This window comes from Saimiri boliviensis, chromosome 7 (genome assembly GCF_048565385.1).
Source record: "Saimiri boliviensis isolate mSaiBol1 chromosome 7, mSaiBol1.pri, whole genome shotgun sequence".
In the NCBI taxonomy this organism is placed as follows: Eukaryota; Metazoa; Chordata; class Mammalia; order Primates; family Cebidae; genus Saimiri; species Saimiri boliviensis.
The window spans coordinates 7,740,882-7,762,377 of record NC_133455.1 but is presented as its reverse complement, the minus strand read 5'-3'; the positions used below and the strand labels follow the sequence as shown (position 1 = coordinate 7,762,377).

At 51.5% G+C, this 21,496-nt stretch overlaps 1 protein-coding gene across 6 annotated transcripts in view; it reads left to right on the top strand.

Annotated features, from left to right (window-relative positions):
• Positions 1 to 21,496, top strand: part of AACS (acetoacetyl-CoA synthetase) — a 78,770-nt gene that overhangs the window by 17,391 nt on the left and 39,883 nt on the right. For all 6 annotated transcript variants that reach the window (XR_012518314.1, XM_074402036.1, XM_074402035.1 and 3 more), the window contains exons 4-7: positions 3,159 to 3,272; positions 7,489 to 7,586; positions 18,135 to 18,249; positions 18,428 to 18,509. Coding sequence is in view for 5 of the 6 variants with exons in the window: in XM_074402036.1 (XP_074258137.1) it covers positions 3,159 to 3,272; positions 7,489 to 7,586; positions 18,135 to 18,249; positions 18,428 to 18,509 (409 nt within the window). In the remaining variant the exon portion in view is untranslated. The remainder of the gene's footprint in view (positions 1 to 3,158; positions 3,273 to 7,488; positions 7,587 to 18,134; positions 18,250 to 18,427; positions 18,510 to 21,496) is intronic.

Here is a 21,496-nt window from a genome sequence, read left to right as displayed (position 1 = left end):
GCTCTGCTGCGTGCTCATTCAGGCATTCTCAGCAGAACTCATCTCTCCTATGGATGATCCCCGTCAAAGCCACACGATGCCCTACTTAAAAATATGTGTATATGTGTGTGTGTGTGTGTGCGCGCGCGTGCGCGCACGCGCGCACAGTTGCCTTCACACTCCGGCGAGGGGAGCAAACAACATGCATCAGCCCATCGGTATTGAGATGGTTAGAATAGCTGTCTGCACAGCACGTTTCGTTCGTGAAGAGTAGCTATCAGGTTTACGAATATTTTCATACGATAGAAAGTTACCTGGGCTGGGAATGTGGGAGAGGTAAGGAAAAGGCTGCCCCAGGGCAGCTAGGAAAGGATGAAGGGGAAACTCTTACCACTCTAGGCAGATAGGAACAAAAAATGATTTTTTTTTTTTTTTGAGATGGAGTTTCACTCTTGTTGCCCAGGCTGGAATGTAATGGTGTGAGCTCTGCTTACTGCAGCCTCTCTGTCTCCTGGGTTCAAGATTTTCTCCTGCCTCAGCCTCCTGAGTAGCTGGGATTACAGGCACATGCCAGCATGCCCTGCTCATTTTGTGTTTTTATTAGAGATGGGGTTCCACCATATTGGCCAGGCTGATCTTGAACTCCTGACCTCAAGTGATCCACATGGCTCGGCTTCCCAAAGTGCTGAGATTACATGTGTGAGCCACCATTCCCAGCCTGATTTTTTTTTTTTTTTTTTGAGACACGGTCTTGATCTGTTGCCCAGACTGGAGTGCAGTGGTGCAGTCACGACTCTCTGCCCACTTGATCTGGATTCAAGCGATTCTACCACTTCAACCTCCCAAGTAACAGCCTCCCAAGTAACAGGCATGCGCCACCATGGCTGGCTATTTCAATTTTTTTTTTTTTAAGAGATGGGGTCCTCCCTATGTTGCCTAGGTTGGTCTTGAACTCCTGGGTTCAAGCGATCCTCCTATCTTAGCCTCTCAAAGTGCTGGGATTACAGGTATAAGCTATAACAACTGGCTAGAAAAAGCCAGATTTATGCCAAAGGGAAATCAGGATGTTTATTCACTTTGGAAAAGAAATAATTCATGTTATAGAATTGAAAAGTGATGACCAGTCGGGCACGATGGCTCACACCTGTAATTTCAGCACTTTGGGAGGCTCAGGTGGGTGGATCATGAGGTCAAGAGATCAAGACCATCCTGGCCAACATGCTGAAACTCTGTCTCTACTAAAAATACAAAAAAAAAAAAAAAAAAAAAAAATTAACTAGGTGTGGTGGTGCCCACCTGTAGTCCCAGCTACTCGGGAGGCTGAGGCAGGATAATCACTTGAACATGGGAGGCAGAAGTTGCAGTGAACCGAGATCACACCATTGTACTCTCCAGCCTGGTGAAAGAGTGAGACTCCATCTCAAAAAAAAGGACAGAAAAGTGATGATCGATCAGGAGCAAAATTTTTGCATCAAGAGTAATGGTCAAAGGATAACTTCTGTGCTATAGAAATTATCTTCGGATCATTTTCCTGTACCTTCGTGACACTGAGTCTTACTTGTATTGGTTATCTTTCCATGTCACAGATTACCTGAAAGCCATAGCTTAGAACAGGCATTTCTTACCTCCCAGTTTCTGTGGGTTACAAATCCAGCAGTGGCTTAGCTGGGTGGTCACTCATCAAATTGCAGTGAGGACACATGCATGTTACATCCACGTCTGTTTCCTGGAACCACGTACATACATGTTGCCTCCACGTCTGTTTCGGGAAACCACACATATGCACATTGCACCCACATGCAAATTGCATCCACGGCTGTTTTGTTGAACCATGCACATGAGTGTTGTTTCCTGGCGTTGCTGGTGTACTGTAGTTATGGAGGATGTAACCACTGGGGAAGCTGGGTGAGGGGGACATGGGACCTCTCTGTACTTTCTTTGTAGCTTCTTGTGAGTCTGTAATTATTTCAAAATTTAAAAAACCCCTACGATTATAATCAGAGGATTCTTCAGTTAATAAAAGCATTCCCAGTAGAAAATCTTTTTTTTTTTTTTTTTTTGAGACGGAGTTTCGCTCTTGTTACCCAGGCTGGAGTGCAATGGCGCGATCTCAGCTCACCGCAACCTCCGCCTCCTGGGCTCAGGCAATTCTCCTGCCTCAGCCTCCTGAGTAGCTGGGATTACAGGCACGTGCCACCATGCCCAGCTAATTTTTTGTATTTTTAGTAGAGACGGGGTTTCACCATGTTGACCAGGATGGTGTCGATCTCTCGACCTCGTGATCCATCCGCCTCGGCCTCCCAAAGTGCTGGGATTACAAGCTTGAGCCACCGCGCCCGGCCAGAAAATCTTATTATTTTTTTTTTTTTTGAGACGGAGTTTCGCTCTTGTTACCCAGGCTGGAGTGCAATGGCATGATCTCGGCTCACCGCAACCTCCGCCTCCTGGGTTCAGGCAATTCTCCTGCCTCAGCCTCCTGAGTAGCTGGGATTACAGGCACGCACCACCATGCCCAGCTAATTTTTTGTATTTTTAGTAGAGACGGGGTTTCGCCATGTTGACCAGGATGGTCTCGATCTCTTGACCTTGTGATCCGCCCGCCTCGGCCTCCCAAAGTGCTGGGATTACAGGCGTGAGCCACTGCGCCCGGCGAAAATCTTATTTTTTTAAAATTTATTTTGAGACAGGTTCTTGCTCTGTTGCCCAGGCTGGAGGTCAGTGCTGTGATCATAGCTCATATGATTCTCCCACCTCAGCCTCCTGAGTAGCTGGGACTACAGATGCGTGCCATCATTCCTGGCTAATTTTTACGTTTTTGGTAGAGATGGAGGGCTCCCTCTGTTGCCTGGGCTGATCTTGAACTCCTGGGCTCAAGCAGTCTTCCCACCTCAGCCTTCAGAAGTGCTGAGATCATAGGCGTGAACCGCTGCACCCGGCCTAATAGAGAATCTTTGCACAGCACATGTTACTGTGTTTCCTCGGGTGACTCTCACACAGCCTTTCTTCTGCGTGAAGTTGAGTTGACCTGTATCTTAGCTTGTGTTCCCTGCATCTGTTTACCCTGGGTGTGGGTTAATAACCTGCATTAAAACAGGTGGGATTTTTCATTCAGTGTCTGTGGCTTGCACACTTTCTTTTTGCAGTGGCCTATGTACAATTTACCCTTTTTCTCTTCCCAGGGGAAGGCAAAGAGGAAATTGTGAAGGTGACTTTTGAAGAGCTGAGGAGAGAAGTGGCTTTGTTTGCAGCAGCAATGAGGAAAATGGGTGTGAAGAAAGGAGATCGGGTCGTTGGTAAGTATTTTGGGTGCTGGTGATGGTTTGAGGGAGGAGATCAAGCTAGAGTGGGTAGTGTGAAGGTCAAGACGACTTTTGAACAAGGGGGAGTCCTGTCATATTACCCTGTGGGACTTGGATTCTACATGCAAGGCAAAAAATAGACGAAGGAAAATCGCTGAAAAATTACCCTGCCCTGCAAAGGCAGGAATTTGCTTTGCTTTGTGCCCTGCTTTGTCCCAGAGCCTAAAACAATTCCAGGAACATCAAGAGATTGATGTTCAGTGTTGGTTTGCCAGATTCAAACCGTTCAATGTTGGTTTGCCAGAAGAATGCAGGTGCCTTTACGAGTTAGCCCTGCAGCCAGGCAGGGCAGGAAAGGGCGGTCCGGGCAGCAGCAGCGGCCTGGGCAGAGGCCTGGGCAGCTGGTGGGAGGTGTCACGGGGCCACGGGAGCTCTGTGGGGTGGAACGTGGAGTGCGGGAGGTGAGGCAGGTGCCCAGGTCTCATCCCAAAGGCCTTGCCCACCTTCTGCTCTGCCTCGTTTCTTGAGGTGCTGGTCCGTTCTGACCGCCCTTCAGAGCCACGAAGCAAGGGATGTAGGAGCGAAGAGCAGGCCCCACGTGAGGACTCTTCTGGAAGGAGCTGGGGTTGGAATCTGCAGAGCATGAGGTGTGGCTCCTCCTTTGTTCCCTGGGGTAGCTAGTGAGGATTTCCCACTAAGAACTACTTAGGTATTTTTCTTACAATTTTCCTTTCCCCCTGACTTCTGGACAAATGTAAAGGCCTGTACGTGGACCTGTTCTTTGCTCCAAGCAACTCGTTAGTGAATTGAGATGCAGGCAGGTGTGTACATGGCGATGCGCAGGTGCAGACGAAGGCGATTTATCTTCCAGTGCAGCCCTGGTGGTGAGGGCTCCCGACTTCCCTCCCTCTCCCTTCCACATTATGGGACAAGGACCGCAGGAGGCGGGTGGCAGGAAAAGCCACTGGGGAGGGGCTTGCTAGAGCCTTGGTGTTTGGCACGGGGAACTTACTGCAAATTGCAAATTACTTTTGCAAAAATCAGCTTGTTTGCAAAGAGGCAGGAGGAGCTGGGTGGCCTTGTTGTCTGTGAGTGCAGTAAACGGCTGAACCAAGAATCCTGTGCGTCAGGCCCCTCCCCTGCTCTGTCTCCTCCTGGAGTAACAGGACGGGGCATGCAGTTAGTGCCCAGTGTGCGTTAGCTGACCAGAGAGGAATCTAGGGATGGGCATGCCGGCTGCCTCCTGTCTCAAGCCTTGGTGGCCTGTTCTCCTGCCTGTCGTCGGGGTTCACCCTGGTTCGTCGAGGTTGCTGCCCAAACGTTACCTTCTCAGAGGCCGTACCTGCTTAGCCTTCGAAAAGTACGTCACGCTCATCCTGCACCTGCTTTCTTTGTAGCCCTCATGGCTCACTTGACATTTCGGGGATCCTGTGTGTGCACATGTGTCCTCGGTAGTAGAGGGCAGGGGCTTTATTTTCTCCTCATGGCTGTATGTTACTTTGTGAAGAGTGCCTGGCCCCAGGCAGCATCTAAGAAGTGTTTATTGAATGAAGGACTGTGGGAATTGGGCTGATGATCAGAGCAGGCTTTCTTTTTTCATTTTGAGACAAGGGCTCACTCTGTTGCCCAGGCTGGACTGCAGTGGTGTGATCATGGCTCACTGCAGCCTCAAACTCCTGGGCTCCAGGGGATCCTCCCACCTCAGTGTCTTGAGTAGCTGGGACTATAGGTGCGTGCTACCGTGCCTGGCTAATTTTTCTATTTTTGGTAGAGACAGGGCCTCGCCATGTTGCCCAGGCTGGTCTAAACTCCTGGACTCCAGCGATCCTGCTGCTTTGGCCTCCAAAAATGTTGGGATTACAGGGGTGAGCCACTGTGTCCAGCTGCAAAGCAGGCATTTTTGAGGCTGAAACCTCACTTCTTTTGGGTTCTTCTTGGTCTGATTTAATCTGTACCCTTTAAGGTCTTGCGTAGGAATGCAAAATGTTCTGGTCTCCAGCTTTTTTCTTCCCTCCAATTCTCATTTCAAAAAATCTCCTTTTGAAGGAAACATTTCTGAGTGAAGGAAAGAAAGAACAGGTTATACTGGGGCCAACCAGGGTTCCTCTGGGCTGGGCTTTCTTTGAGGAGATGCCTGGCTCCAGTGCCCTGGACCCTTCAGAGCTGAGCTGGTCCCTGTTCCCCAGACATTTTGTGGGTCTCAGTTGGATACCAATTTGGCCTGATCACAGTTACTAGGATTGGGACTTTGAGTTTCCCAGAAAACACTAGAAAATGATTCTCAGGATTATTGGGGTTGGGTGCTTTAGAGTCTTCGAAAGATGGAGTTAAAGCCGTGCCTCGCTCCGTTTTCCTTTGTCTGTGAAGTGGTCCCCAGGGTTGGCGTATGATGTGCTGCAGGAGAAGGGCCGGCTCCTCCCCGTTTGTCAGCTGCATGGAGTCAGCTGGCTACGCAGCCTCCCCTGCTGAGTCCTGCCCTGCCCCCTGGGCTGACAGTGTTGAGATGCTTCAGCTGACACTCAGCCAAGTCTCATCTTCAAGGCAAACTCAGCAAACGCCAGCCATCTGTCGGATGCGGTGGAAACCCATGGGGTGTGACCCTCGCCCCTTGGATGCTTATGGCCCAGCCGGGGAAATGTGTGTGAATCCAGACAAACAGAAATACCCACTGCGTGGGGGAGAAGGAGGGACAAAGGGAGCCGGCTGACCAGGGACCCCTGGGGAGCATCTGGGCAGCTGCACCTTGCTCTGATGAGGCCTCGGCTGCGGCCCTTGGTCTCCCGACTGCCTTCTGCTCGACTCTGCAGATCCTTTCCTCTGGAGTGTGTAGAGTGATCTGGTTGATGGATCACAGTCTCTGTGGCCATGAGGATTCCCTGCTTCTGTCGTCATGAAAGCCAGCCTGCTAGGGGGAGGGCCAGAGGACCTCTGCCCCGTAGAGGCCTGACTACTGCTTGGGTTCTTCATTCCTTCTCCTCTCAAGCCATCCACCCAGCCATGCCTTAGTCCACCCGTCCGTCCATCCATCCATCAACCCGTCCATCTCCCCATCCATCCTTCTTTTCACCTACCCATCCATCCATCATCCATCTATCCATCCATCTTCCACCCATTATCTACCCATTTATCCACCCATCTTTCATTTTTCATTCCTCATCCATCATTTTTCCAACCATCCATCCAACTATCTCTGCATTCTTCTCTCCATCTGCCCGTTTACCCATCATCCATCTGTCCATCCATTCATTTATCCTCCACCCATCATCTACCCATTCACCCATCCATTCTGCATCCCTCGTACATCATCCATCCAACTATCCATCCATCCATCCATCTGTCTATACATTCTTCTCTCTACCTACCTATGCACCCATCATCCATCTATCCATCCATTTATCCTCCATCTGGCATCCATCCATCTTCCGTTCATTATCCCTCATCCCTCATCCATCCATTCATCCTTCTTTCCTTCCGTCTATCCATCTGTCTTTATATCCATCCATGTGATTCCATTCATCCTTCCATCCATCTGCCAGCCAGCAAATACCTGAGGACCCTTGCCGTGCAGGGCATGGTAAAAGGCATTTAGCAAAGCAAAGAACAAGACAGGCAAAGTCCGAGTGCTCTTGTGAGAACCAGATACTAAATGACCAGTTACACAGGTGATTATTCATTTGCAGTTACAGTCAGTTTGGTGGTGAAGAAGAAATACAGTGTGCTTTGCAGGTGACTAGTTGGGGGACCTGAGTTCACAGGGTTGGGGGCAAGATGGCCTTGGAGAAGGCTGCTCTGATGAAGTTTCGTTTGAGTGAAGAGCTGCAGGCTGAGTGTACGCTGAGTAGAGGCGGCTGGTGGGCGCGGAGGTTTTCAGCAGATCAGACAGCTGTGCAAAGGCCCTGAGGCAGGAGACGATTAGGACAAGTGAGGAGTGGGAAGAAGTCTGCTGCAACCAGATCCCAGGAGGGACGGGGAGCAGAGGGAGGAGAGGCCACAGGGTCACTCTCATCAGAGCATGGAGAATGGACTGCAGGGGCCTGGTGGGCAACAGGCAGTTCAGCTGGGCGGGGGGAGGTGGTCGTGATCCTCAGACAGTTCAGGGCCAGTCCACCCTCCCACGCTGGCCCTGGCTCTCAGAGGAACCTTTAGGACCCCTGCTGCCTCCATCTCACACACCCTGAACCCAAGGCTTCTTCCCGTGTCCTCTCCGCAGGTTATTTACCCAACAGTGAGCACGCGGTCGAGGCGATGCTGGCCGCGGCAAGCATCGGCGCCATCTGGAGCTCCACGTCCCCCGACTTCGGTGTGAATGTGAGTCAGGGTCTGTGGCAGAGGGGGCACCCCGTGCGCTGTGAGCATCCTGGGCAGGGGCAGTATGGGTGGAATTCCCGGGGAGCTGGACAGCAGCGTGAGCCCAGCAGGAGGAGGTGGTGTTGCAGCGGCCTCTGTGGGGAGATAAGGAGCCAGAAAGACCTGGGTCTCGTTCTTCCTTTTTTTTTTTTTTTTTTTTTTTTTTTGGAGACGGAGTTTCGCTTCGCTCTTGTTACCCAGGCTGGAGTGCAATGGCGCGATCTCGGCTCACCGCAACCTCCGCCTCCTGGGTTCAGGCAATTCTCCTGCCTCAGCCTCCTGAGTGGCTGGGATTACAGGCACGCGCCACCATGCCCAGCTAATTTTTTGTATTTTTAGTAGAGACGGGGTTTCACCTTGTTGACCAGGATGGTCTCGATCTCTCGACCTCGTGATCCACCCGCCTCGGCCTCCCAAAGTGCTGGGATTACAGGCTTGAGCCACCGCGCCCGGCTCTTCCTTTTTTTTTTTACAAGATGGAAAGACAGTCTTGCTCTGTCGCCCAGGCTGGATTACAATGGCACACTCTTGGCTCACTGCAAATTCCACCTTCCGGGTTCAAGGGATTCTCCTGCCTCAGCCTCCCGAGTAGCTGGGATTACAGGCGCCAGCCACCATGCCCTGCTAGTTTTTGTATTTTTAGTAGAGTTACAGTTTCACCATATTGGCCAGGCTGGTCTTGAACTCCTGACTTTGTGATCCACCTGCCTTGGCATCCCAAAATGCTGAGATTACAGGTGTGAGGCACCGTGCCCCACCTGGTTCTTTCTTTCAAGTAGTCCTGACGTTCCCCACCCACCGTGTTCATGGAAGACCCGGCAGGTGGCGGGTGCAGCGGCCAGTGTTGCTAAGGTCTAGCGAGGTCACCCCGTCTTCCTCACCTGGGAGTTAGTGGCCACATGAGGTTTGCCAAGTGTATGTCCTCTGAGGACAGTTTTCTAGGTTTGTTCTGAAAGTCCTGCTCACAGCAGTTCCCCGGGACCTCGCTGTGTTGGTTTCTGCTGTTTCCAGCCCCTTCCTCTGGACCCGTGCTCGTGTTGTGTGTAGGCACCCTGGGAGGGCAGCCTCTCTGTCCCCAAACTGCCCTAGGGTGTGTCCAGCTGCCCAGAGCGGCCCAGGCAGAGCCAGAAGCATGTGCTGATCCCCGCTGGGGATACCTGGCTCTCGGTTCCTCCACGGGGCGAGTGAAGCAGCTGCAGAGCTGGTCTTCCCAGGGCCCCCACGACCCAGCCAGGGCCCCCTCCTGGCTGCAGAACCTTGGGTGTCAGGGGCCCTCAGGAACCAGGAGACCCCGTTAGAGGACACATGGCGTCCTTGTCCCTGACCACGCCTCCTGGTGCCAGCTGCACCTGTTCTGGGCCGGGCCCTGCGCCGTCCGTCAGTCCACAGCAGCAGCTGCAGGTGTGGCCACCGGCCCTTTAGAGCTTAGTGCCTGGCGTTGGTGTCTGTGCTTGTCCACAGGCGAGGCTTTTTGGGCGTGAGCTTAGAAACTGTGTCCATTTGGAGGCATGCTCTGTCAGTAAGGTTTTGGAGGAGGAGTCTCCTTTCTCCACACCATGGAAGGAGAGATCAGACACAGGCCTGGAGGATGAGACTGGCCGTCTGTGTATCAGGCCTCGGCACCAGCCTGGCTGATGATGGAGCCCTGCTGAATTCGGGGAGGGCGTGGCCAGCCTATAGATCCGAACTCGTGGCTGGATGGCTGTGCCCTGCCTTCCGGAACTTTCCTGTGTTCTTTCCCAGGCCATCTCACCCCAGGACCTCCCCAGGTCAGCAGGGACTGACCTGAGGCAGAAATGCAACCTGTGGCCTCTCCTGTCCCAAGGCCCTCTGTGGGGGCTGCCTGGGCTGCTGGGGCCAGCGGCGTCCTTGTGGGAGGGTCTGGAGGGGTGGGGTTCCTGGACACTGTTGCTCTCAGACCCCTCAGCCGACCTTGAGCCACGCTGTCCAGGGCAGAGGAAAGGGCCCCAGGGCGACGCAGCAGGACCTCTGGGTATGCTCAAGGCCGGGCGGGCAGGCTGCCTCTGCTCCACGCAGCTTCCTTGATCAGTGTCCTTGGGCAACGCCTTGGTGTCCCCAGAGGGAGAATGTTGACAATGTCAGTGCAACTGCAGGGGGCCTGTGCGGACGGCAGGGATCCGTTAGTGTGGATTCAGGGACAGGGTGTGACCCTCCAGGCAAGCCCAGTCAGCGGTAGCTGCTGTTAACTAGTCGGGAGATGGGTGTGTATGGAGTTAAACTGTGACTGCGTGTTTAACCTTTTGTAAACGGGTTGTGAGAGGCTGGAAGAGACATGTGTGGCTGGGGAGTGATCATGGCTTCCCACGGCTGGAGTCCCACCCCTCTGCCCCTGGAGAGGTGATGTCGGAGCTCCTGGAATCGGCCTTTGGTGTCACGTCTGGAGCCAGCGGGTAGAGAGAGGAAGAGCCTCTGACTCCACGTGTCTGCAGCGGCAGGGCTGGCCCCCAGCCTGTCCCACAGCTGCTTCCAGCCTCGCCGGGTCATTGTTCTATGCACGTCACTCCCCACTGACTCCCGTCCGGCAGGATCTGCCGGTCCTGGCAGGACCCAGGAGGGATGCAAGGCTCTGTAGCAAACATGATCTCCGGGACCTGGCTGGGATTGGTCCAGGGTTTTATGGAATCACAGCCTCCCGGAGCCACCTCTGGAGCGGGAAGTGCTGGCCGAGCTGCTGGGTGCACTAGATGGCAGCATGGCTCTGCTCACCCCGAGACTCCTCCGGCTTCTGGGAAGAGAACAGTCCCGGGTCCTGCAGCTGTGTCTCAGGTCAGAAAATGACAGGGCCACCCACCCTCCTGCTGAGATGCTTCTCTCTGTCCCTCATTTTGCTAGTGTCTGAAGTATAGACTCCATCCTACCGGAGACAGGGGTGTGTGTGACGGGTATTACTCACACTCGAAGTGAGATCCAGCCATTGGCAGGGAGTCCAGCAGCGTTTGGCGGCTTCATGGCTGGCATTATTGGGCTGTGCTCCTGGCTGCGTGCACCCGGCATGGGAGACCCTGCATGAATGCCATGTGGCATAGCGCTTGGTGCCACACACACCTGGACACCCGCTGTCTGAGTTGAGTAAGGACCTGGCACAGGTCAACTGCACCAAAGCCTCTGCTGACCCTCCGTTTACCATCCTTGTTCGGGGGCTAAAACTAACAGGGATGAATTCCTGGAGCTGCTGACGAAGTGAGGCTGGAACTGAGCCGAGGCTGTTGGGTTCTGGGCTGGTGGATGGTTCCCTGCATTGGTTTGCAGATCTCTGCTTTGAAAAGAGGTCCCGTTTTTAATTTCCGGCATCACCATGTTAAGCTTCAGATGGTGCCCGTTTTTGGTAAGGGGTGCTTTTCAGAAAGTGCAATGAACTGTGAATATCTTCCCTTTGGAATCATGTTTTCTGTTGTTTTGAAATCATATTTCTTTGAATCACAGAGAACATTGTAAAGGGAAATTGCCGTTCTCCATTGACTTCTGGTCTCTGTCGATGGAGTCCTACCATTGTTCTTGTAGGTTCATGCGCCTGCCCACTGAGAGCTCCTTGGCTGGCTGCGCTGGGTGCTGAAGGAACCCTCTGCTGCAGAGCCACAGACCGCAGTGGGCTGGGCATCCGTCTTTCCTTGGTGACACTGGTGGAATGCGTTTCTGGCTTTGTCACTTCCTGTGCTTTACTTCCACCCTGTTCTGGGCTCTCTCCCACCGTTGCCCACCTCCCTCTGCCCGCTCTCTGCTGGCTGCCTGGGCATCTTAGGTTGCCTTACTAATGCTTTTGGCCTTGGAGGGCATTGCCAGTTTGGGGAGGTGCTCTGTTCTCAGGGTTCCCAACCTTTCCAGCCTTAGCAAGTTCTCTAGGTCCTGAGTCTTTTGATGCCTTTGGGTTTTTTGTTTACCTTTGAGCCTTTGCCATCTTCAGAGATGCCAGGGAAGGGCACCCTCTGATCCCTGCACACAAGAGGGCCCAGCCTGCCTTCAGGTGGCTCTGTGTGTGTGTGTGTGTGTGTGTGTGTGTGTGTGTGTGTGTGTGTGTATAAATGGGACAGCCATTCTCGCTCACTCTGGGTGGCTGTCAGCCTGATTCAACACTGGCTGTTGGTTTCAATGCTTGATTGGTTGCTAAGCACCGTATTCGGGTCAGACACATGTTCATGGGTGTGTTTGTTTTGTTACAACATGAAAGCATCCTCGAACAGCTCTCCTGGGCCAGAACAGGCTGACAGCTGGTTTCGATGCTCGAGATCTTGACCCCTAATATTCCAGCCAGGAAAACCTCAGCTGTGGCAGAGGACTCCTGAGTCTTTTCATGGGGGTAGGGCCCAGACCTCTGATTCGGAGACACTTGTCTTTGTAGCGTGATCACTGTCACTGTGCCTGGGGTCCTGTGGCACGTGAGCCCGAGATCACTGGCAGGCTCGGTCCTTTCACCCTGAGATCATTGCCACCCTGTACTGGGCTAGTTCTCTGAGATGCCAGCTTCCCTGTGGAAACTCTCTGCTGACCTCCAGGGCTCCCCCTGGCCGGCTCCCTCTGTTTCCTCCTGGGCCTCGGGCTTGCTAGCAGGTCTTCCTCTGGGCCTCACCCCACCTGCCCCTGCTTCTTGAACTCTGTGTCCTCAGTTCAGAACGGCCTCTCCTCTCTCCCACCTACCTGGCGGTTGGTATTTTTTTTTTTTTTTTTTTTTTTTTTTTGAGGCGGAGTTTCGCTCTTGTTACCCAGGCTGGAGTGCAATGGTACAATCTCGGCTCACTGCAACCTCCGCCTCCTGGGTTCAGGCAATTCTCCTGCCTCAGCCTCCTGAGTAGCTGGGATTACAGGCACGCGCCACCATGCCCAGCTAGTTTTTTGTATTTTTAGTAGAGACAGGGTTTCACCATGTTGACCAGGATGGTCTTGATCTCTTGACCTCGTGATCCACCCGCCTCGGCCTCGTGATCCACCCGCCTCGGCCTCCCAAAGTGCTGGGGTTACAGGCTTGAGCCACTGCGCCCGGCCTTCTTTCTTTTTTTAATAAAACTTTACTCATCTTTCTACTATCCAGTATATACCCTTTAACAAGTGGATTTGAACCAGTGTTTGCTTCTGTCTGTCTCCCAGATTAAATATTCTTTAGTGGGATTGGCACGGTAGCTCACACCTGTAATCTCAGCACTTTAGGAGGCCGAAGCAGATGGATCGCTTGAGTCCAGGAGTTTGAGACCAGTCTGGGCAACATGGTGAAACCCTATCTCTACAAATAAATAAATAAATAAATAATCTGGGCATGGTGGTGCACAGCCTGATCCTGAGCCCAGGAGGTTGAGTTTGAGTAAGCTGTGATCAGGCTACTGTACTGTAGACTGGGTGACAGTGCAAGACCCTGTCTCAAAAAAAGAAAAATCCTTTAGTGACTTTCTCATTTTATTTTGTTTTGTTTTTCTCATTACCTTTTTTTTAAGACGGAGTCTCACTGTCACCTGGGCTGGAGTGCAACTCTCTGATCTCGGCTCACCGTAACCTCCGCCTCCCGGGTTCAAGCGATTCTTCTGTCTCAGCCACGTAGCTGGGACTACAGGCACATGCCACCACGCCTGGCTAATTTTTGTTTTTTTTTGTTTTTTTTTTGAGACGGAGTTTCGCTCTTGTTACCCAGGCTGGAGTGCAATGGCGCGATCTCGGCTCACCGCAACCTCCGCCTCCTGGGTTCAGGCAATTCTCCTGCCTCAGCCTCCTGAGTAGCTGGGATTACAGGCACGCGCCACCATGCCCAGCTAATTTTTTGTATTTTTAGTAGAGACGGGGTTTCACCATGTTGACCAGGATGGTCTCGATCTCTCGACCTCGTGATCCACCCGCCTCGGCCTCCCAAAGTGCTGGGATTACAGGCTTGAGCCACCGCGCCCGGCCCAATTTTTGTATTTTTAGTAGAGACGGTGTTTCACCATGTTGGCCAGGTGAAACACAAGGCAGCCCACCTGCCTTGGCCTCCCAAAGTGTTGGGATTATAGGCGTGAGCCACCGCGTCCGGCCCCCATTACCTTTTCAAACTGTATTGCTGGGGTTTAACAGCACTATTTATTTTGCTGGATTGAGTTATATGTGGCCACTTTGCCTAACTTCGATTTGTTCTAATGGTTTTTCTGGTGATTTTCACAGGTTTTGTGTGCAGCTGTTCGCGTTGAGTGCAGGGGGCAAGCTGTTTCTAGTTCCTACCCTGTTGCGTAGGTGGGCGTGTTCGGCACAGGTGGAGGATGGGTGTCTTGTGTGTTCTCTTCTCACTGGATATCTTCTCATTTACCATCAAGTGTGATATGTGCTGTCAGGTGTCTGCTAGATACCTTTTGTCAGTAAGTTTGCTTCAGTTTCCAGCTGATTAAAGCTTTTTGGGTGGAAAGCATGTTGCCTTTTATCAGAAGCTTCCAAGATAATCATCCGATTTCCCCCTTCATTAGTCCGTTGCTGTAGTCAGTAACATTGGTGTGTAATCTCTCTCTCTCTCTCTTTTTTTATTTTTGGAGACAGAGTTTCACTCTTGTTGTCCAGGCTGGAGTGCAATGGCACAATCTTGGCTCACATCAACCTCTGCCTCCCGGGTTTAAGCAGTTCTCATGCCTCAGCCTCCTGAGTAGCTGGGATTACAGGCATACACCGCCATGCCCAGCTAATTTTGTATTTTTAGTAGAGACAGGGTTTCACCATATTGATCAGACTGGTCTCAAACTCCCGACCTCAGGCAATCCGCCCGCCTCGGCCTCCCAAAGTCCCGGGGTTACAGGCGTGAGCCACTGCTCCCGGCCAATCTCTCTCTCTCTTTTGGTTGTATGTTTCCTTTCTCTGCCTTCTGTAGTGGCTTACATGGAAGGGATGCTCTAGCTCACGGAGGAGACTTGGTGGTGCTCTCCTGCAGAGCTGCCCACCCTGGTGTCCCTGTAGGAGGTAGACCTTTGTTGCTTCAGATGTTGTGCTGCTTTTTGAATAAATTTTGGTAGTTGATATTTTCTTGAAGTCATCCATCCTATCTGGATTTCAAAATCTATTGCACATTTTTTTTTTCTGAGACAGAATCTCGCTGTTACCTAGGCTGGAGTGCAATGGCATGATCTCGGCTCACTGCAACATCCACCTCCCAGCGATTCTCCTGCCTCAGCCTCCCGAGTAGCTGGGACTACAGGCATGTGCCACTGTGACCAACTAATTTTTGTGTTTTTAGTAGAGACGGGGTTTCACTATGTTGGTCAAGCTGGTCATGAACTCCTGACCTCAGGTGATCTGCCCTCCTCGGCCTCCCAAAGTGCTGGGATTACAGGCGTGAGCCACTGAGCCTGGTCTAAACATTGTTTTCTTGCTCATGAATCTTTTTTTTTTTTTTTTTTTTTTTTTTAGGCGGAGTTTCGCTCTTGTTACCCAGGCTGGAGTGCAATGGCGCGATCTTGGCTCACCGCAACCTCCGCCTCCTGGGTTCAGGCAATTCTCCTGCCTCAGCCTCCTGAGTAGCTGGGATTACAGGCACGCACCACCACGCCCAGCTAATTTTTGTGTTTTTAGTAGAGACGGGGTTTCACCATGTTGACCAGGATGGTCTCGATCTCACGACCTTGTGATCCACCCGCCTCGGCCTCCCAAAGTGCTGGGATTACAGGCTTGAGCCACCGCGCCCGGCCATGAATCTTTTATTCTGTAGTTAAGTGTGATTTCAAGTTTTGAGAGGCCACATGCTTCAGTTTATTCATCTGCAGTATGAGGATGATAAGGGCACCCATGTCCACGGTTATTTTGAGCAGTAAATGAATGAATATTGGTCCAGTGCTTAGGGCAGCACCTGACACACAGTAGGTGTTCTGCAAAGGGTAACTGGCAATGTTAGCTTTCTTTTTTTTTTTTTTTGAGATGGAGTCTCTTTCTATCACCCATGCTGGAGTGCAGTGGTGCGATCTTGACTTACTGTACCTTCTGCCTCCCAGGCTTAAGTGATTCTCCTGCCTCAGCTTTCCGAGTAGCTGGGATTACAGGCATGTACCACTATGCCCGACTAATTTTTGTATTTTTAGTAGAGGCAGGGTTTCTCCATGTTGGTCAGGCTGGTCTCGAACTCCTGACCACAAGTGATCTGCCTGCCTTGGCCTCCCAAAGTGCTGGGATTACAGGCGTGAGCCACCTTGCCTAGCTGAAATGTTAGGTTTTTTTCTTGATCAGATTTTTCAAGAAGCTTACTTGTATTTTATTTTAAAACAGGTTCTTGCTCTGTTGCCCAGGCTGGAGTACAGTGGTGTGACCATAGCTCACTACAGCCTCGAATTCCTGGGCTCAAGAAATCCTCCCACTTCAGCCTTCCAAGTAGCTGGGATTACAGGTGCCCTGCTAATTTAATAAAAAAATTATTTGTAGCTGTCCAAGCTCATCTCCCAAAGTGTTGGGATTACAGGCGCGAGCCACTGTGCCTGCTAAGAAGCTTATGTTATTGGTTGTTTAGGGAAAATGATTTTTGGTTTTGTGGGTCAAGTCCATCATTAGTTTTTCCTTAAGGCTTTAATTCCTTCCTTCTCTCTTTTCCTCTCCCTGGCTACCTAATTTTTAGTGTAGTTTACTGAAAACATTGGAAACGGAAAACAATAACATTTGCAATTGTTTTCTTCTTGTGTTTCTGATAGATCGATGTTCCAGGGACTGGGAACCCCATCTGTCTGTTTCCCTGGCATGGTGCCTGGCACCTAGCACTTGGAATAAACAAATGCTTTCTACTCTCTAGCCTTCTCTGTTAATTCAGCTTCTAGTTTGGGAAATTGTACAGTGTTGAGAGTAAACGCGCAATCCTAGAACTCTTAGCCCAGAGATTCTCAAATTTTATCACATCTCAGGATTGTCTGCAGGGCTGGTGAGAACAGATTGCTGGGCCCCCTGCCTGGTTTCCGATTCATTAGGTCTGGGGCCCCAGGTGAGGCTGACGCTGCCTGCCCTGGGGACCACACTTTGAGCTGTCCAGCCTCCCTTCCCTAACACTGCCTTTTAGACTCCCGCAGAGTCAGCGCTTCTACTTCCCTACTAAGAGTCACTGGGAGCTCTGAAAACAAATGCCAGCTATTTCTCTCGGTTAATTAGTTATCCTAATGAGCTTAATTAACTTAGTCCCACTGTAGGTGGTGTTACCTGGCAGCCAGGGTGGAGGGCCCTGTCCTGTGAAGTCCTTACTCAGAGGTTCTGGGGCAGCTCCATGTGCCCTGGGGGTAGCCCAGGTGTGGGTCTTGAACTGCTTACATCAGGCTCATGTGCAAGGGAATGAATAGCGGCCATCTGGGTGATGCCTATGCATGTTTGTGGATGGCGGACTCTTAACACAGGGCGACCTTGACGATGGCTAGGAGGAAAGTGAATAGAAGCCCTGTCTCAGAGTGCTTTAATCTGTTACTAACATTAATCATCTGTTAATAATTAATAATCTGGACTACCACTCAGGGAGCATCCGTGAATGTTATGAGTTCCAGAAACAAGCTCATGCCTTCATAGGAGGAGTCCCGTCTTCTAGGAAAGAGATGCCCTTGGCTGGATGCAGACGCCACGTGGCGTACAAACGGAGATGTGGGCGTGGTGATCCTGCCTTTTTTAAGATGGGGCCTGTTAACCAGTGTATGCACGTGTGGGCTTATGTGATTGGTTGGCATACATGTACTGCTTGGAGGATTCAGGTTCCTCTTTAATTGACGATTCCAAGAGAACCAAAACATGGGACCACTTTGCTTTGCTGTCGTTGCCTCTTAGGAAGATGAGTCTTCTTTTGTATACCCTAGTGGAGCTGTGCTAACAGGCTCTTTCTGTAAAGCGGGAAATCTTTCTGGTAGTGCACACATATACTCTATAGTCTTCCTATTTCAGTGTATGTCTGTAAATACTTCTGGTATTCCTTTCTTTTTTTTTGAGACTGAGGTTTGGTCTTGTTGCCCAGGCTGGAGTACAATGGCCCAATTTCAGCTCGCTGCAACCTCCACCTCCCGGGTTCAAGTGATTCTTCTGCTTCAACCTCCTGACTAGCTGGGGTTACAGGTGCCTGCCACCATCATGCTCAGCTAATTTTTTATTTTTAGTAGAGTTGGGGTTTCACCGTGTTGGCCAGGCTGGTCTTGAACTTCTGACTTCAAGTGATCCACCTGCCTCAGCCTCCCAAAGTGCTGGGATTACAGGTGTGAGACACTGTGGCTGGCCTCATCAACTTTCTTTATTGGCCATGGGTGCTGGGACACAGGGGCCTGGTCGTGCACTGATGCTGCAGCTCTTTGTCTCCCCGTGAAACGCAGTGGTCCTATTGGCTACTGAAGGTTTTTGCTGTTTTGTTTTGTTAGAGAGACAGAGTCTCACTCTGTGCCCAGGCTGGAATGCAAGGGTGCAAGCATAGCTCCCTCCCACCTTGAACTCCCAGGCTCAAGCAAGGCTCTCACCTCAGCCTCCAGAGTAGCTGGGACTATAGGTGCCCACCACCATGCTTGCTGGCTTTTGCCTTTTGGATGATCAGTGATGACTTTTTCCTCCTGCTTTTAGGGTGTGCTGGACCGGTTTTCTCAAATTCAGCCAAAGCTCATCTTCTCTGTGGAGGCTGTTGTCTATAACGGCAAAGAGCACAACCACATGGAAAAGCTGCAGCAGGTGGTTAAAGGTGCGTGGCCCTTCCGGCTCCCAGCCGGCATGGCCGTGTGTGTGCACATACACGAGTCTCCCCGGAGTCAACCTGGGTAGTCTCTGCCCTAGAATGTGTTATATTTTGTGGAAAAAAAAAATCAGCAGCCAGGCATCTTTTTCCTGTACGCTGTGTTTTCTCTTCCTGCTCCTTTCAGGCCTCCCAGACTTGAAGAAAGTAGTGGTGATTCCTTACGTGTCCTCCAGAGAGAAGATAGACATTTCGAAGATTCCAAACAGGTAACGCGCCGCATTCTGACCCACAGGTCCGTGTGGAACCCACTGGAGCTCCTGCAGGGAAGTAGGTCTCTGGATCTTTCCACTTGGGATCACTCAGCATTTTAGAAGTGGAGGAGGTCTGGCCGGGCGCGGTGGCTCAAGCCTGTAATCCCAGCACTTTGGGAGGCCGAGGTTGGTGGATCACGAGGTCAAGAGATCGAGATCATCCTGGTCAACATGGTGAAACCCCGTCTCTACTAAAAATACAAAAAATTAGCTGGGCATGGTGGCGTGTGCCTGTAATCCCAGCTACTCAGGAGGCTGAGGCAGGAGAATTGCCTGAACCCAGGAGGCGGAGGTTGCGGTGAGCCGAGATCGCGCCATTGCACTCCAGCCTGGGTAACAAGAGCGAAACTCCGTCTCAAAAAAAAAAAAAAAAGAAGTGGAGGAGGTCTTAGTTAAAAGCATCATATTGTAGATGAGGCACCAGGGGCCTCATAGTGAATGAATGGCGGAAGAGAGAAGGTCCCAGGAACCCTCACTCTGCCGATCTGGTGTCCCTTTGTGTAGGGGACTCTGGTGGGGCCAAGCCCATCTTCTCAGATTGGCCACAGAAATTCTGCATTAGAATTCACGTGTACATGCATGTGCATGTGTGGCTGTATGCACTGCACACACGCGCACATGACACAGGGTACATGCATATCCACATGTGTGCACACATGCATTTATACATATGCACACACACACAGGTGCACACGCATGAGCACATGCATATGTATGACTGAATACATGAGCACACATACATGTAATTTTCACCCCCCCTCCCTTTTTTTTTGAGACAGAATCTTGCTTTTGTTGCCCAGGCCGGAGTGCAGTGGCACAGTCCTGGCTCACTGCAACCTTTGTCTTCTGGGTTCAAGCGATTGTGTTGCCTCAGCCTCTCAAGTAGCTGGGATTACAGGCGCCTGCTACCATGCCTGGCTAACTTTAGTGTTTTTAGTAGAGACAGGGTTTCACCATGTTGGCCATGCTGGTCTCAGACTCCTGACCTCAGGTGATCTGCCTGCCTCGGCCTCTGACAGTGCGGGGATTACCGGCGTAAGCCACCGCACCTGGCCTGATTTTTCACCTTTTAGGGCATGCATGCATTCCCCATTGCTAATGATGTCTTCCTTGGTTTTTCTGACATTTATAAAAGAATAAACCACATTCTGTGTACCAAGTAGAATTGTAAAAATCTTAATTTTGAATAGAGATTAAGGAAATGGATTATGGTTTAGTCAACATTGAAGTTCTCTCTAAGTTCTTGGAGTTACTTCCTTTAATTTTTCTTGAAGCTGCTGTTGGGGAGGGTCTGAGTGCAGGCATTTCCCCTCTCAGGGTAAGCTTTCCCTTGAGCCTTGGGTCTGGGCTGCTGGAGGGCACCTTGTGTGTGGCTCCTTGAGGCCTGGTGAGGAGGGGCTGCACAGACATGGCAGGTGTCCTCATACCAGCCATGAGAGCAGAAATGGAAGACAGGAGGAGATAGCAGAGGCCTTTTTGTTCCAGCAAGCGGTGGTTGGTGCATGGCTTATTGCCATCTGTCAGGTTGTTCACAGGGCACCGAGAGGTACAAAGCACGTGTCCTGTCCTCTGGGAGTTGCAGTCCAGTTGGAGAGGCAAGACCTATCTGCAGGGAGGGTGAGCTGTGACCTCTAGGAGTGGGAGGGACAGGATGTGCCCAGGAGTTGGGAGCAGGGCCTGGTTGCCTCTCTGTAGGGTCTGGGGAGGTGGCATCTGTGGGTGGCTTTTAGGTATGAGCAGGGTGTGGGTACAGCTAGGTGTGCCAGGCACATTCCAGAGGCTGAAGGGTGCTGCAGGCAATGTGGGCCTTGGCAAAGGCTGCGGTCTCAGATCCAGCTTGTCGGGTTCAGCTCTGAGCTGTGCGACCCTGTGCAAGTGACCTCTCTGAGCCTTGTTTCTCCACCTATAAAGTGGAGATGAGACGGTACCTGTATTAGGTCGTTCCTGCCTTGCTATAAAGAAATACCTGACACTGCGTAATTTATTGATTTATTTAGAGACAGAGTTTCGCTCTTGTTGCCCAGGCTGGAGTGCAGTGGCGCCATATCAGCTCACCGCGACCTCCGCCTCCCGGTTCATGCGATTCCCCTGCCTCAGCCTCCTGAGTAGCTGTGATTACAGGCATGCGCCACCATGCTCTGCTAATTTTGTATTTTTAGTAGAGATGGGGTTTCTCCATGTTGGTCAGGCTGGTCTCAAAGTCCTGACCTCAGGTGATCCCCCCTGCCTTGGCCTCCCAATGTGCTGGGATTACAGGTGTGTGCCACCACGCCTGGCTAATTTTTTTGGTTTTTGTTTTAGTAGAGATGAGGTTTCACCATGCTAACCAGGCTGGTCTCAATCTCCTAACCTCATGATCTGCCCTCTGCTTCCCAAAGTGCTGGCATTACAGGAGTGAGCCACTGCACCGCCCTAATTTTGTATTTTTAGTATAGGTGGGGTTTCCCCATGTTGGTCAGGCTGATCTCGAACACCCGACCTCAGGTGATCTGCCCGCCCTGGCCTCCTAAAGTGCTGGGATTACAGGCGCGATCCACTGTGCCCAGCCGAGACTGGGTGATTTATGAGAAAAGAGGTTTAATTGGCTCATGGTTCTGCAGGCTGTGCGAGAGGCACAGTGCCGGCATCTGCTTTTGGGGAGGTTGTATGGAGCTTGTGACCATGGTGGCAGGGAAGTGGAGCAGGCACTTTACATGGTCACAATGCAGGGAAAACAGGAGTCGAGGAGAGAGTTGGGGGCAGGGTGCCACACACTTTTCAGTGACCAGATCTCGTGTGAGCTCAGAGCGAGAACCCACTCATCACCAAGGGAATGGTCCGAGCCATTCACGAGGAATCCACCCTCATGATGTAAACACCTCCCACCAGGCCCCCGTTGCAGCATTGGGGATTACATTTCAACATGAGAGGAGGGTGGAGACAATGACCCACACTCTGTCAGC